The sequence below is a fragment of the Microcebus murinus genome, chromosome 23 (genome assembly GCF_040939455.1).
Source record: "Microcebus murinus isolate Inina chromosome 23, M.murinus_Inina_mat1.0, whole genome shotgun sequence".
In the NCBI taxonomy this organism is placed as follows: domain Eukaryota; kingdom Metazoa; phylum Chordata; class Mammalia; order Primates; family Cheirogaleidae; genus Microcebus; species Microcebus murinus.
The window spans coordinates 31,742,149-31,754,383 of record NC_134126.1 but is presented as its reverse complement, the minus strand read 5'-3'; the positions used below and the strand labels follow the sequence as shown (position 1 = coordinate 31,754,383).

The 12,235-nt window shown below is 63.5% G+C and overlaps 1 protein-coding gene across 1 annotated transcript; it reads right to left on the bottom strand.

Annotated features, from left to right (window-relative positions):
- Positions 1–318: 318 nt before the first annotated feature.
- On the bottom strand, positions 319–11,710 carry TNNT2 (troponin T2, cardiac type). The gene is made up of 12 exons (XM_012744470.3): positions 10,743–11,710; positions 8,736–8,813; positions 8,345–8,380; positions 7,225–7,258; positions 6,110–6,170; positions 5,783–5,899; positions 5,025–5,102; positions 4,446–4,556; positions 3,074–3,183; positions 2,524–2,614; positions 834–874; positions 319–532 (listed from the first exon to the last, which is right to left on the bottom strand). The coding sequence occupies exons 1-12, from the start codon at positions 11,020–11,022 to the stop codon at positions 487–489; spliced, it is 1,083 nt and encodes a 360-aa protein (XP_012599924.2). The 5' UTR covers positions 11,023–11,710; the 3' UTR covers positions 319–486.
- Positions 11,711–12,235: the final 525 nt, after the last annotated feature.

The window sequence follows — 12,235 nt, the reverse complement described above, 5'->3', positions numbered from 1 at the left end:
GAGGAGAAAGAAAACAGGGGCCTTGCGAAGAGGTCCCCATTGTTCCCCAGCGAATGACTCAGGCGGGAACGCTCTGTTCCCACTGGACAGCACCTTCCCCCCGTCCCCCGAGAGCCGTTCCTGGTGACTCACGGTGGCTGAGGTCACCAGCCCCTTGCACGGTGGCGTGTGCCTCCCTCCTGGGCTGTGGGAGGAACCAGGCAGGCGAAGGCCCTGCCAAGCTGGGTGGACACCAGCGGCCTGTGTCCCTGAGGCTCTGTCGTCCACCCTGGCTCCCCGAGAGACGGGGGGAAGGGACAGAGACACCAGTCAGCATGTGGCAGCTTTTTATTGCCGGTGAGGGGTGAGGGGGCAGGCAGGGGTGTCGGCTTCCGGCTGGGCCCATTTCCAGACGGGGGTGGGGGGGAGGCACCCACGTGCCCAGGAGGGGCCCAGAGCTGGGGACACACGGCAAGGAGCTGATCTTTGGCCGGGGAGGCTCGGCCTCTACTTCCAGCGCCCGGTAACTTTGGCCTTCCCTCGGGTCTTGGAGCTGCAGGGGAAGTGGGACATAGTGAGACGGGGACACAGGCAGGTAGCAGGTCACCAAGGCGGTGAGAGCCGGGATGTGGGTGCCCAAGAGAGAGGAGCAGACGGCAGCTGCCTCCAGGGCCAGAGTGGGCTCAGCCTCAGGCTGCAGGAAGGCTCTCCGGCCCCCGATGCCACCGCAGCCAGCAGCGGCCGGGGAGAGGAACAGAGGCCGAGCAGGGCCCGAGAGGAAGCCCGTGGCTGGAGGGGAGGAAGGAGGGCTGGCAGTGGGGAAGGAGGAGGAGAGGGTGACCTCTGGCACTCACACTTTCTGGTTGTCGTTGATCCTGTTTCGGAGAACATTGATCTGCAAGAAACGTGGGGCAGACAAGAGTAACGCTGGAGCTCACTCAGCTCAGGGTGGACGTCAGGGACACAGGCCCCTGGTGTCTCCCAGCTTGAAGGAGCCTTCCCCTGCCTGGTCTCCTCCATCAGCCCCCAGCAGGGACCTGGGGGTGGGGAGAAGGGGGCTCTGCACAGCAGTGGGGGGCGGGAGGAGAAGGAGGAGAGAGGGGGAGAGAGGAGGGAAAGGAGGGGAAGGAGGAAGAGGAGGAGGGACCACAACACTGTGAGGGTTAGGACACTTCAGGGTCAGGAGGGGCCCAGGTCCCAGGGGCGCAAGCCAAGCACCCGTGTCGGGGCTAACCCTCTCGCCGTGGGCCAGGCCCATGACAGGCTCAGGAGGACGGTCCCCTAAGGAGGGTCGTCTGAGAGCTGGGTGTAGGCTGCAGGCCGGGCCACGGGCAGAGCCTTGGGGAGCCCTCCCAGAATCCCAGCCGGCCCGAGCCCCTCTTCCCGGCGCTCCTGCCCAGGGGCCACCACCCCCACGTGCCACACCTGCACGGCACCACCCCGCACGTGGGTGACCCTGTGTCCTGCCAGCCAGCGCAGGGTTACGTGCGGGAAGAGGGGAAGGTGGAAGGCGCGGGCCCGGAAAGGCCATGCACTGCCGAGCGGCTCGTGGGCGCCGGGCTCCAGCGCCGTCCCAAACATCGACCCATAGGCCTGTGGGGGCGCAGCGAGATAACGCAAGTGCTCGGAGCAGTGCTGGGAACGCTGTTATAATAATAATTACTATTGTTATCGCTGTGACCCAAGTCGCAGCAGCCCTGTGAGGCAGGCTGCAGTGTCGTCCGTGGAAACGCAGGCAAGGGAAAGACAACTCACGCGTCCAAGCTCGCACAGCTTAGGCCAAAACCGAGCCGGGCGGTACAGCTCCACAGGCCCTGTGCACGCAACGCTGCCTGTCTCAGTGCTGGGGGGGGGGGGGCCAGAAGCCACAGGGGCCGGAGCCGTGCCCGGGGTGGGGGGGGTGTGCACAGGGAGGTGTCATCTGGCAGGGGCAGAGTGGCCCCTCAAGGGGCAACTGAGGGGACTTGCAGTTGGCAGGGAGGCCCTGGCTGGGGAGGGACGGCGCCCAGGTCTGAGTGCGCTGCAGGGCCGGCGCCGGCTAAGCCATTTTCTTGCCTGGTCTCTGCACACCTCAGACCCTGATCAATGCTCACAGGACCCCGCGAGGCCGTGGGTGAGGCCGTGGGCTTGGGGCTCAGCCCTCCTGTGCCCGCGCCGGGGCCGCAGTGCATGGGGAGAACTGGCTCTCGGGTGGCTGCCCTCCCCTCCAGCAGGTGCCCGGCCTCGTGCGTCCTGGTCCTTCCGGCAGGCTCAGAGCTCTGAGACGCTGCCCTGATGCTTCGGGGACCCCTGACTGGAGGAGAGGAGCCCCCCAGGGCTGGGACCCCAGGAAAGAGCCTCTGCTCGACCCCAGCAAGCTCTCAGACACCCCCGCAAGCAACGGCCAACACGGCAGGCAGTAGATGCTGCTGGAGGAAAAGCACTGGGGCCGCTGCGGGGGCTGGACAGGCTTGGTGGGGAATGGCAAAAGGGGCCTGGCCAGCGGCGGTGGCGTGGGACCCAGTCACGCCGGGACCATGGACAGGGCACAGCGAGCCAACTCACTTCATATTTCTGCTGCTTGAACTTCTCCTGCAGGTCGAACTTCTCCGCTTCCAGGTTATAGATGCTCTGCCACAGTTCCTTGGCCTTCTCCCTTTGGGAAAGGTGGGAATGGGGGTGATGGGCAATGCTTATGGGCCTCCTTCCTGCCCCCAGACCAGCCCTCCCTGCCCCCTCCAGGCCCGCAGAGGATGCCCCACCTGGGGCTCAGGAATGGGGCCGCCCGATAAAAGTTCTGAGAAGGAGGAGGAATGGGGAGAGTCAGGCCCTCTGGCATGGTAGAGCATCTCGTGCAACCCCCTTCCCACCCTCTGTGTGCAGGTGGGTGCACTGAAGCTCAGAGAGGTGCTCGGTTCTCTTCACTCATCAATCAGCAAAGCCCAGACGGGGCTGGTCTAATCTGCAGCTGGCCCAACCCCAGTCCCGCCAAACTGGCCTTTGGAAAATACACGGGCCAGTAGCGCCCTCTGGTGGCCCACAGTGAAAAGTGCCTTCTGCCCCACCCATCCCCGAGCAGCTGGCAGGACCCCAGGACCACCTGCTCAGCCCCCACCTCAGCTGATCTTCATTCAGGTGGTCAATGGCCAGCACCTTCCTCCTCTCGGCCAGAATCTTCTTCTTCTTCTCCCGCTCTGTCTGCCTCTTCCCACTTTTCCGCTCTGTCTGAAGTGGGAAGCAGGGAGCATTGTCTAGACTGCCCCCACCTGGTCCCCTACCCCTCCCAAAACCCACGCTGGGGGTTGGGGCAGGGCCTGCAGAGTGACCAGGTTCTTATCCTTTTGTTCCTGCAACACCCCACACTACTGGCTGCCTGGATTCCCTGGGGAAACTGAGGCAGGGGCGAGAAGGGTCACTTCAGCCACTTCTTCCTTTGCACAACCAACCTCTTCCATCTCTCTCTGGTGTCCTCCTACCCCCAAACCCTGCCCAGCAATGCACCCGCCCCTCCCAGGGAGCTCCCCAGAACCATGGGGAGGAAGAAGGTCTGGGACGTTGGTACCCACCTGGGCCTGCTACGCCCGGAAATCACGAGAGAGAGGCCCAGAGAGAAAGAGGAGACGGCACAGAGACAGAGAGAGGCAGAGCGCGCGGCGGGAGACGGGCGGAGAGACACAGGGAGAAAGAGTCAGACACTCGCTGGAGGCAGCCTGGTTTGCTAGGACGTGAGTCGGGGTCGGGGCAGGGACCCTTTGGACAGCCGAAGGCAATGCCAGGGCAACGCCAAAGGCAGGCTGGTTGGTCACCGTGGGGGCAGAGGGAGGGTGGCCAGCCTAGTGCTTTTATTTTTTTTAAAGTTCCGTGCTAAACACAGATGTGACTAGCCCAGTTCTGAGCTGCGGACTTTGGAAACCTAAGCAAATGTTGTGATTCCTCCGCTGCGTAGAGAAAATCAATTTTACACGCCCCTGCCTCCCTGGAGAAAGGAGAGTCTAGCAGGCGTGGCGCACAGAAGTCAGGCATCGAGAGTGAGTTCCCGGGAACGAGCCCCTCACACCTGCGTAGCGCGTGGACGCCTTCCACGCCAGCTCACCTGACCTTCCCAGAGCAGCAGGGCGGACAGTGGTAGTCCCAAACAAGGAAACTGAGGCTCAGAGGTTGCATAAGGCCACGCAGCTGTATGTGGCAGAGCTGGGTCTCCAACCAGAGCTCTGGCTGCGGGCATAGGGCCCTCCCAGCTTCACTTCCAGGCCCCCTGGGGGACTCCTGGAGCCAGGGGAGCACCGTGGCTGCTCTGGGCTCCGCCTGCAGCCCCCGCCCTGGCAGGCCCCTCCTCCCAGAAGGCAGGTGCGGGGGGCCTGTCTCCCACCCACAGCCGCTGGGGACGTCTTCCTGGGACCCAACCTGAAGTCTGCCTGCTGCAGCCGACACCCCGCTCCCCACGGATACACCGGGACGTCCTGGTGACGCTGCCACTCGCCACTTACCTTCTGGATGTAGCCTCCAAAATGCATCATGTTGGACAAAGCCTTCTTCTTCCGGGCCTCATCCTCAGCCTTCCTCCTGTTCTCCTCCTCCTCTCGCCGGGCCCTCTCTTCCTGATTTTGGGGGAGCAGGAAGAGAGCAAGTTAAGGGGAGCAGGAAGAGAGCAAGTTAGGGGGAGCAGGTGGGAAACCCCGACCTCCTGGGCTGCAGCTGGTGGACAGCTCTCTGCCCGCTGGGCGCGGGGCCTTCTGAGGGCAGTGCACGCCGCAGTCCGCGCTGGCGCGCAGGGGTCTATCGAGTGGATGGAAAACGAGTAGACGCATGAGTCCTGATTCCCGGGTGAGGGCCCACCGACCCCAGGCTGGGAGCTGCCTGCGGAGGCCCCGTGGCTCTGGAAGGGCCTCAGTTCCTGCAGGGCCAGCGCTGGGGAGCTGGGAGAGGGATGAACGTCACGTTCACGAGCACCCGGACGTCTCCGTCTTGCCCGGCGCTCGCCAGGTGCGTGGCGTCCCCCAGCTGACACAGCAGCTATGAACAGAGGGGGCCTGTGGGGGCTCCGTGGGCCGGGCAGGGGCACTCACGGCCAGGCGGTTCTGCCGCTCCTTCTCCCGCTCGCTCCGGATGCGCTGCTGCTCGGCTCGCTCCGCCCGCCGGCGCTCCTGGGGACAGGGAAGGCCCGCCAGGTGAGCCCGGGAGGACGGGGCGCCAGAGGTGCAGGGACCCACACTCTGCTCTGAGGACGCACGGGGGCCCCGCAGGAGGGCGGCCTGGCCAGGTAAGGACAGCCCCTCCTGGGCACGTGCAGATGACCCCAGAACAGCCACTCGTGGAGAGACAGGCCATCAGGCAGGCCCCTCCTGCCTCCCGGGACCACCCGCCCCCACCCTGGCAGCGCTCTGTGCAGCAGGAGGCCAAGTCACCCGCTCCAGCGCACATCTGCGGGAAGGCGAGTTTAGTGGAGATGAACGAAACGAATCAGAATAGCCTCCCTGCTCCCCAGGAGGATGCTCTGAGATCCCTCGGGTCCCACTCGAGCTCCCCCGGTGGCGGCTGCAAGGAGGCCAGGGCAGGCGTGAGCAACAGGCACAGGCTGGGCCATGGCCTGAGTCAGGCCCTGCAGGCGCCTGGGAACGGATCAGACTCAGCTCTTGCCACCAAGCAGCGTCCCGTCTGGCAGGGCCAGGAAGCCACCGTCTGGGCTGCAGGAGCAGCTCGTTGTGCTGCAGGGCTCCCGGGCCAGGGGCCCAGGAAGGCTGCCTGGAGGAGGTGGGGCCTGAGGAAAGGGGCAGAGGACAGGCTGGGGCCTCGGGGGGCACTGGGAGGGGGGCTTGACACCTACGATCCTGTCTTTGAGAGAAACGAGCTCCTCCTCCTCCTTCTTCCTGTTCTCAAAGTGAGCTTCGATCAGCGTCTGCAGCTCGTTCAGGTCCTTCTCCATGCGCTTGCGGTGGATGTCCTGGGGGTGGACCGCCCGGGCTCAGAGCAGAGGTGGGGGGGCTGGATGCTCCCCCTCCTCCGTGCAAAAGCCAGCGAAGGGACAACCGTGGCCTGGACCCAGGACCACGCTTGAGGGCTGGCACCTAGCCTGGCCTGTGCTAAACACCGTCCCACCTGCCCCCTGCCCGAGGTCGCTCTGCCCCTGGGGGCCCTTGGGACCACCACTCACGTCAAAGTCCACTCTCTCCCCATCGGGGATCTTGGGTGGCACCAAGTTGGGCATGAATGGCCTGTTGGAGAGAGGAGCGGAGTTGGCGGGCAGCATCAGCTCCCTCTGGACGCCAGGGGCCGCAGGTGCCTGGGACAGATGGGGCCCTTCTCCTTCCTGCAGAATCCTGTGCCGCCACCACACTGAGCAGCCCCGCATTTGACACTAGCGCTGACGTCAGCACCGTCATCCTCAGCCTCAGCTGGGAGCGCCCGAGGCTCTTTCACAGACATTTCCCCTGCGCTCACGACAGCTCCGCCAAGCAGGCACCGTTAGTCTCATTCGGGAAAGCCGAGGCCACATAACCGGGAAGCAAAGCAGCTGTGACAAGGTGGCCTGCTCGCCTGACCCCTGATCACCCCGTGGCTGACGCCGCAGAATCTCCCCATGAACCCGGCAGTCCTGTGGGTTCTGCCCCGGTCCCAACCACACTGAGCGTGCGACACTAGCCCCTGGGTGTGCCTGTGGGCCTCGGTTTCCCATCTGCCCTCGGCAGTGTCTGGGGCTGGAACAAGTTACTGCCGCGCGGGAGTGGCCAGGAAGGGACAGGTGGTGGACAGAGGAGGGAACCCGGGTTGTCTTTGGGGGGGTGCACTGGTGCCAGGTCCTGCTGAAGCGGAAGGGGGGGAAGCTTGTGCGTGTGCCGAGCGCCATCTGCTGGCAGCTCAGCGTCGTCGTCAAGGGAGACGCTCCCTGCCCCACCCACCTAACACCTGTGGCCTCCAGGTGCGTCTCAGGTGTGGCACTGAGCAGCCCTGCCCTGTCCCTTTTCGGCTCTCTGAAGCCATCCCACGTCTAGGTGGGATGGTTCCATTGCTCAGCTCCCCAAAATTTGCTCCCCCTTTTTCCCCAGGTGCCACCCCAGCCATGGAGGAGGGTGTTCCGGTCACCCTGTGGGACAGGAGAGTGTGTCCGCCCGGGGCAGAACCCCTGTGCAGTGCACACTTGAACAACTGCACGGGGTGATCTGTACCCCCCACAGCCCCCCTGGGCCCCCCTCCAGTGCTCCTATCCCATCACCGTCCTCCTCACGGGCCCTCTGCGCCAGGGCTTCGCCGCAGGTGCGTCCTGCTCACCTGGGCTTGGGTTTGGACTCCTCCACTGGGCCATCTGGGGGAGAGAAGCCACAGCCGAGGTCAGGGGGCCCAGACCTGGTCCCTGCTCCGCCCCTGCCGCCTGGGCGCCTGTGGGCCTCCCTCTCCCCCTCTGCCCAGCAAGTCCCTGCCAGCCTGGGGGTCTGTGGGCCTCTCTCTCTCCCTCTGCCCAGCAAGTCTCTGCCGCCTGGGCACCTGCGGGCCTCCCTCTCCCCCTCCGCCCAGCTCCGCCCCTGCCGCCTGGGCGCCTGTGGGCCTCTCTCTCTCCCTCTGCCCAGCAAGTCTCTGCCGCCTGGGCGCCTGTGGGCCTCCCTCTCCCCCTCTGCCCAGCAAGTCCCTGCCAGCCTGGGGGTCCCGGTTCCAGAGTTGCAAACCCCCATTGCCCCCCCAGCGGCCCCAGGGCCATGTCTCAGGGACAGCTGAGTCCGCGGTGCACACACGCTCAGTGTGGCACTTCAAGCCTTCTCTCAGCCACTGGTTCTGGGAAACGCAGCTTCGCTCCTCTGGGGCTTCACAGTGAACACGGGGGTCCTTTGGAGAGGTCCCCAGGGGCCTTGGCCCCGGAACCCCCTCCCGGGTCTTTGCTTCCTTGGTTGCCCCTGGACTTCTGGTGGTCACAGGGCCAGGAAGCTGATGGGCACGATTCCCAAACCCAGCTGACTGCCCCCTTCCCTCTGGAGCTGTGACTGGAACCCTGGTAAAGCCTGCAGCGTGACGGGGACAGCAGCAGTGCCCCACCACACGGGCCACGTATGCACTGGGACGCTGCACCCTACGAGCGACTTCACCTGAGCCCCAGCTTTATGTGTGCGTGTGACTTCTGGGTCCCCTTGCCCTGCCCAGACCAGGGGGCTGGACATTGGTCCCCTCTCCCACTGGGTGCCACCGAGGCAGCCTCTCTGGGATGAGGAGCAACAAAGGCTTAGAGCTCAACACCTAAAACCCTGCAAATGCCACCAAGTTCTGTCCTCTCCTCCGCCAAGCCCCATTTCTCCCGCCTCCCCGGGAGGAGCCCCGTAGGTGTGCTCCCCAGTACTGCCGTTTGGGGCTCCCCTGCCCCCCCCACTCCCGAACCTCTCTCCTGATGTCCAACAGCCCTTACCTTCAGCCTCTTTGGCTTCCTCCTCTTGTTCATCTTCTAAACAAAACAAGAGGAAGTCAGTAAAGGTCCTTGCTCTGACCTCCAGTCCCCCCACCAAGAGCCTGCCCCACAGACGGGCCCTAACCAAGGTGCACCCTGCTGGTTTATGGGGTCAGGGAGCTGTCTATTCGCACACGTGTGCACCTGGCCCAAGACTCTGCCTGACACAAAAGAAGTGCTTAATCAACGTTTGTTGATTGGACAATAGATGGTCGGATCCCAGCCCAGACGGGAGGAGCAGACACACAGTTTGGAGAGCATGCGCCAGGTGGATTTCTTACTGCCATGGGAATGGCCATGGGGGCTCTCACCCTCCCCCCCCCAGCCCCTGTACCGTCACCCAGAGCCCTACCTTCCGCCTTGGTCTCCTCGGTCTCAGCCTCAGCCTCAGCCCTGCCGTCGGCCTCCTCTTCCTCTGCCTCCCCCTGCTCTGGAGGGGTGAGCCAGACACAGTGAGCAACCAGCTCCCCACTCTTGCTGTCCGCAGGACAGGACAGAGAGCGGGCAGGGAGGGCTGGAGGGGGTCAGGGGCACCTACCGTGTTTCCCAAAAATAAGACCTACCCATGAAATAAGCCCTGGCAGGATTTCTAAGCATGTGTGCAATAGAAGCCCCACCCCGAAAATAAGCCCTAGTGACGGGCGTGGCTATGCAGCGCATCTGCACAACCCATGCATGTCGTCTCGGAGCGGGAAAGAACACGAGCAGCCCTTCTCATCTGCCCCGTGAGAGCTCTAGTGCTTCACACGAGAGATTGGGGCCAGCGGTTCTAAAGGAAACAGAGTCTCAAGACATTCAGGATGGGATTCGGGGTTTGGAGAGTGATGATGATGTTCCAGAAGAAGATGACTTCACTATATTTGAATAAATGTAGATTGTTGTACCATCCTTAAAAAAAATAACACATCCCCTGAAAATAAGCCCTAGAGTGAGTCTTCTTGAGGAAAAATAAATATAAGACCCTGTTGTATTTTCGGGGAAACACAGTCCAGATGAGTTTTGGGGTGACCAGTGTAAATGTCAGGGCTGCTCCGTTCTTGGTCTACTCTGTGCACCTGCTGGCTCCCCCTGCCAACGCTGGACCTCCCCGGTGATATGATGCACCCCATTCCCCAGCTCCCCAGCCCAGAAGTCCCGCCTGGGGTCTGGCACCATAGGACATGCCGTGCTTAAGGTCAGGGAAGCTCCTGTCCTGAACCCAGTGAGTCTCCAAGTGCAGAGACCCGTCATCCGTATCTAAAAGAAGCCACAACAGCGAGCCTGTCTGGGCGGGTGAGATGCCCACTATTGGGAGATTTGCACTATCTGGAAAGTTGGCTGGAAAGTTTTCTACTTTCGTCCATTTGCAGGACAAGGACCCCACCCCGGTCAGGCACCTGGAGTAGACGGACAGGCAGATAAGGCAGACAGGGCGCCTGGCCCGGGCTCTGCCTGCAGGAAGTGCCTGGTGGTGCCCCTGGGCAGAGGGGGAAGGAAAAGGGAGGGAGAGGCCGTCGTGGGAACGTTGGCTCCGTGCTCTCTGCCCCCGTCCTCCCTGTCCCCCTTGCCTAGCTGAGTCCTCTCTGAGGCCTGGGGATGCCTCTTCTTTGACCTCGTGGGAGCCTGACCTCAGATAAGCTCCTTCCGGGAGGCAGGAGAGCGGAGAGCGGGCCAGGTGTGGAGCCCACCTTTAGCCACCTGGACTGTGCCTCTGCCCACCCGATCTGACATCCTGTCTCTCTGTATAAACTCCCACCCTCACCCAGCGGCCATGCCGCCTCCCCCCCCGCCGCTGCATCTTGAGACGTCACCGTGGGCAAGATGGTTCTAAGATCAAGGCCTGATCTGTCTCCCTCGCCCTGGTCCTGTCCCTGGCTCTGGGAACGTGTCCAGCCCCCGCCCGCTGCAGAGCACATCTGAAGGCTGACATCACTCCCGCTCTGCTCCTCGGGGGACTCAGTCCCCAGGCCCCTCGGCCCCTGGCCACCCTGCCTGGGCGCCGTCCAGCCCATAGCGAGGGCCCGGCACAGGGCGCTGGGATGTGCAGTGGGGGCAGGGTGGGGCTGCCCGTCCTAGACTCCCGGCCCCTCTGTGGCCACATTTGGCCCAGGGTAGGAGACGAGCCAGCCGGGGTCCCTCCCACCGCCCGGCCCTGGGGAAGGATCAGGAACCTGGAGAAGCAGCTGGTGGCCCTGAAGGAGACACATGGGGCAGAACCGTGGGCCGGGCCCCTCAGAGGCTGGGGAAGAAACGACTGACCCACGACACACGCCCCTCCCCCCAAACAAACACCACCCTCCCCAGGACAGCCCCTCGGCCAGCAGGCTGGCCCTCAGGACAGCAGGGGAGGAAAGCACGACAAAAGGAAAAGCTGTACTACCGTCCTCGTCCTCTCTCCAGTCTTCCTCTTCTGGGGTTCGGGGAGCGGCCGCAGCAGAGGGGAGAAGCGGACAGGTTAGTCTGGGAGCGGCAGGCAGCGCGGCGGGTTTAAGAGCCCTGGCTCCGGAGGAGCCGGGCTGGGCTCCGTTCCCGAGCCGCCACTGTCTAGCAATGAGGGCGGCTCTGTTCTCGGTAGCTTCCCCGAGCCGCAAGCGCGTTGTCCAAGCACGAGCATGGTTACACTCGCTTCTCAGCCGCGTGAGGACCGGGTGATCTAACATGCACAGCGCACCCAGCAGGGCCCGGCTCGGGGAGCCTCCAGTCAGCGGTAACCGGCGCTGCCTCTAGGCCACACAGCCTCGGCTTCCCTCTTGCTAAGACAGAGGCCCCCAGGCAGCAGAGAGCGGGGAACAACTCGCGCCCGTCCACCTTCTCCCACGTTCCTGCCCGGAATGAGCCTCCTGGATATCTGCAAACCGTGTCCACTCTCCAGGAAGCACACGGGGAAAGCCCGGCTGCAGCGCTGGCACCGGGGACGTTTGCCGGCCTGTGGGGAGAGGCTGCCCCGTGCAAGGGAAGGCCCAGCCTGGTGGCCCTAAGGACACAGACTGCAGCCGCAACGCCGCTCTAGACGCAAATGTCTGCCCAAGGGAGAGCCTACGGTAGCTGGAGCCATCCCACTCCTGGAAGAGAGGGGCTCGAGCTGCCTGTCCTGCAGGCTCAGCCGACATCCACCTAGACTTTGTCCTCTCTCAGTCCTGACTGACAGCCAGGTCCCTAGCCGGGTGGGAAGGGGGTCTAGTCCACGCGTGGCAAGCAAGGCGGGCGCTACCTGGAGCTCGGACTCCATGCTTGGACAGCGCAGATGAGAATTATTTTGTTAACTCACAGCTACATCCCGCTGTGTGTCGCATTCAGATCGGCCCCAAATGCAGAGGTCTAGCTCAAACTCCGACACCCAGACCTGGCGTGACAAAGTGAAAAATCCTCCAAAGCCAAAAAAAAAAAAGTCCCAGCATATCAAGAGTCTGTGCAGGGTCACAGCAGAAGCTGGAGCCGTCTAGATGTTCAACTCGAAAAATCTTTCAGCCTCTGAAATATTTGGTGTTCCTTTAAAACCAAAAATGACTCTATGGCCCCTTTAGATTTCTGCTGTGAATGTCTCTTCTGTCTCCTCTTTGGCCGGATGCCCCCCAGAACAGCCCTCAATGTGCAGGAGGGTCCCCGTCTTCCCTGGAAGGCGTGGGGGACAGGGAGGGGCCGCCCTGGCTCTCCCGCCAGACCTTGGTGGACACCCTTCTCCACATGCTGAAGTGACACCTGAGCCACTAAGGGGCAGGGTCCAGACTGGCTGGTGCAGAGGCATGAGCCACCTGAGGGCCACCCTGGGCCATTTGGCGGTGGGGGTGGACGGCGGTGAGGCCTCCAGCCGTTTGCGGGTGTCCCCGGCTCTCGGGAGGGAGGGAAGGCGGGGCGCTCTGCCAGTGAGATGGG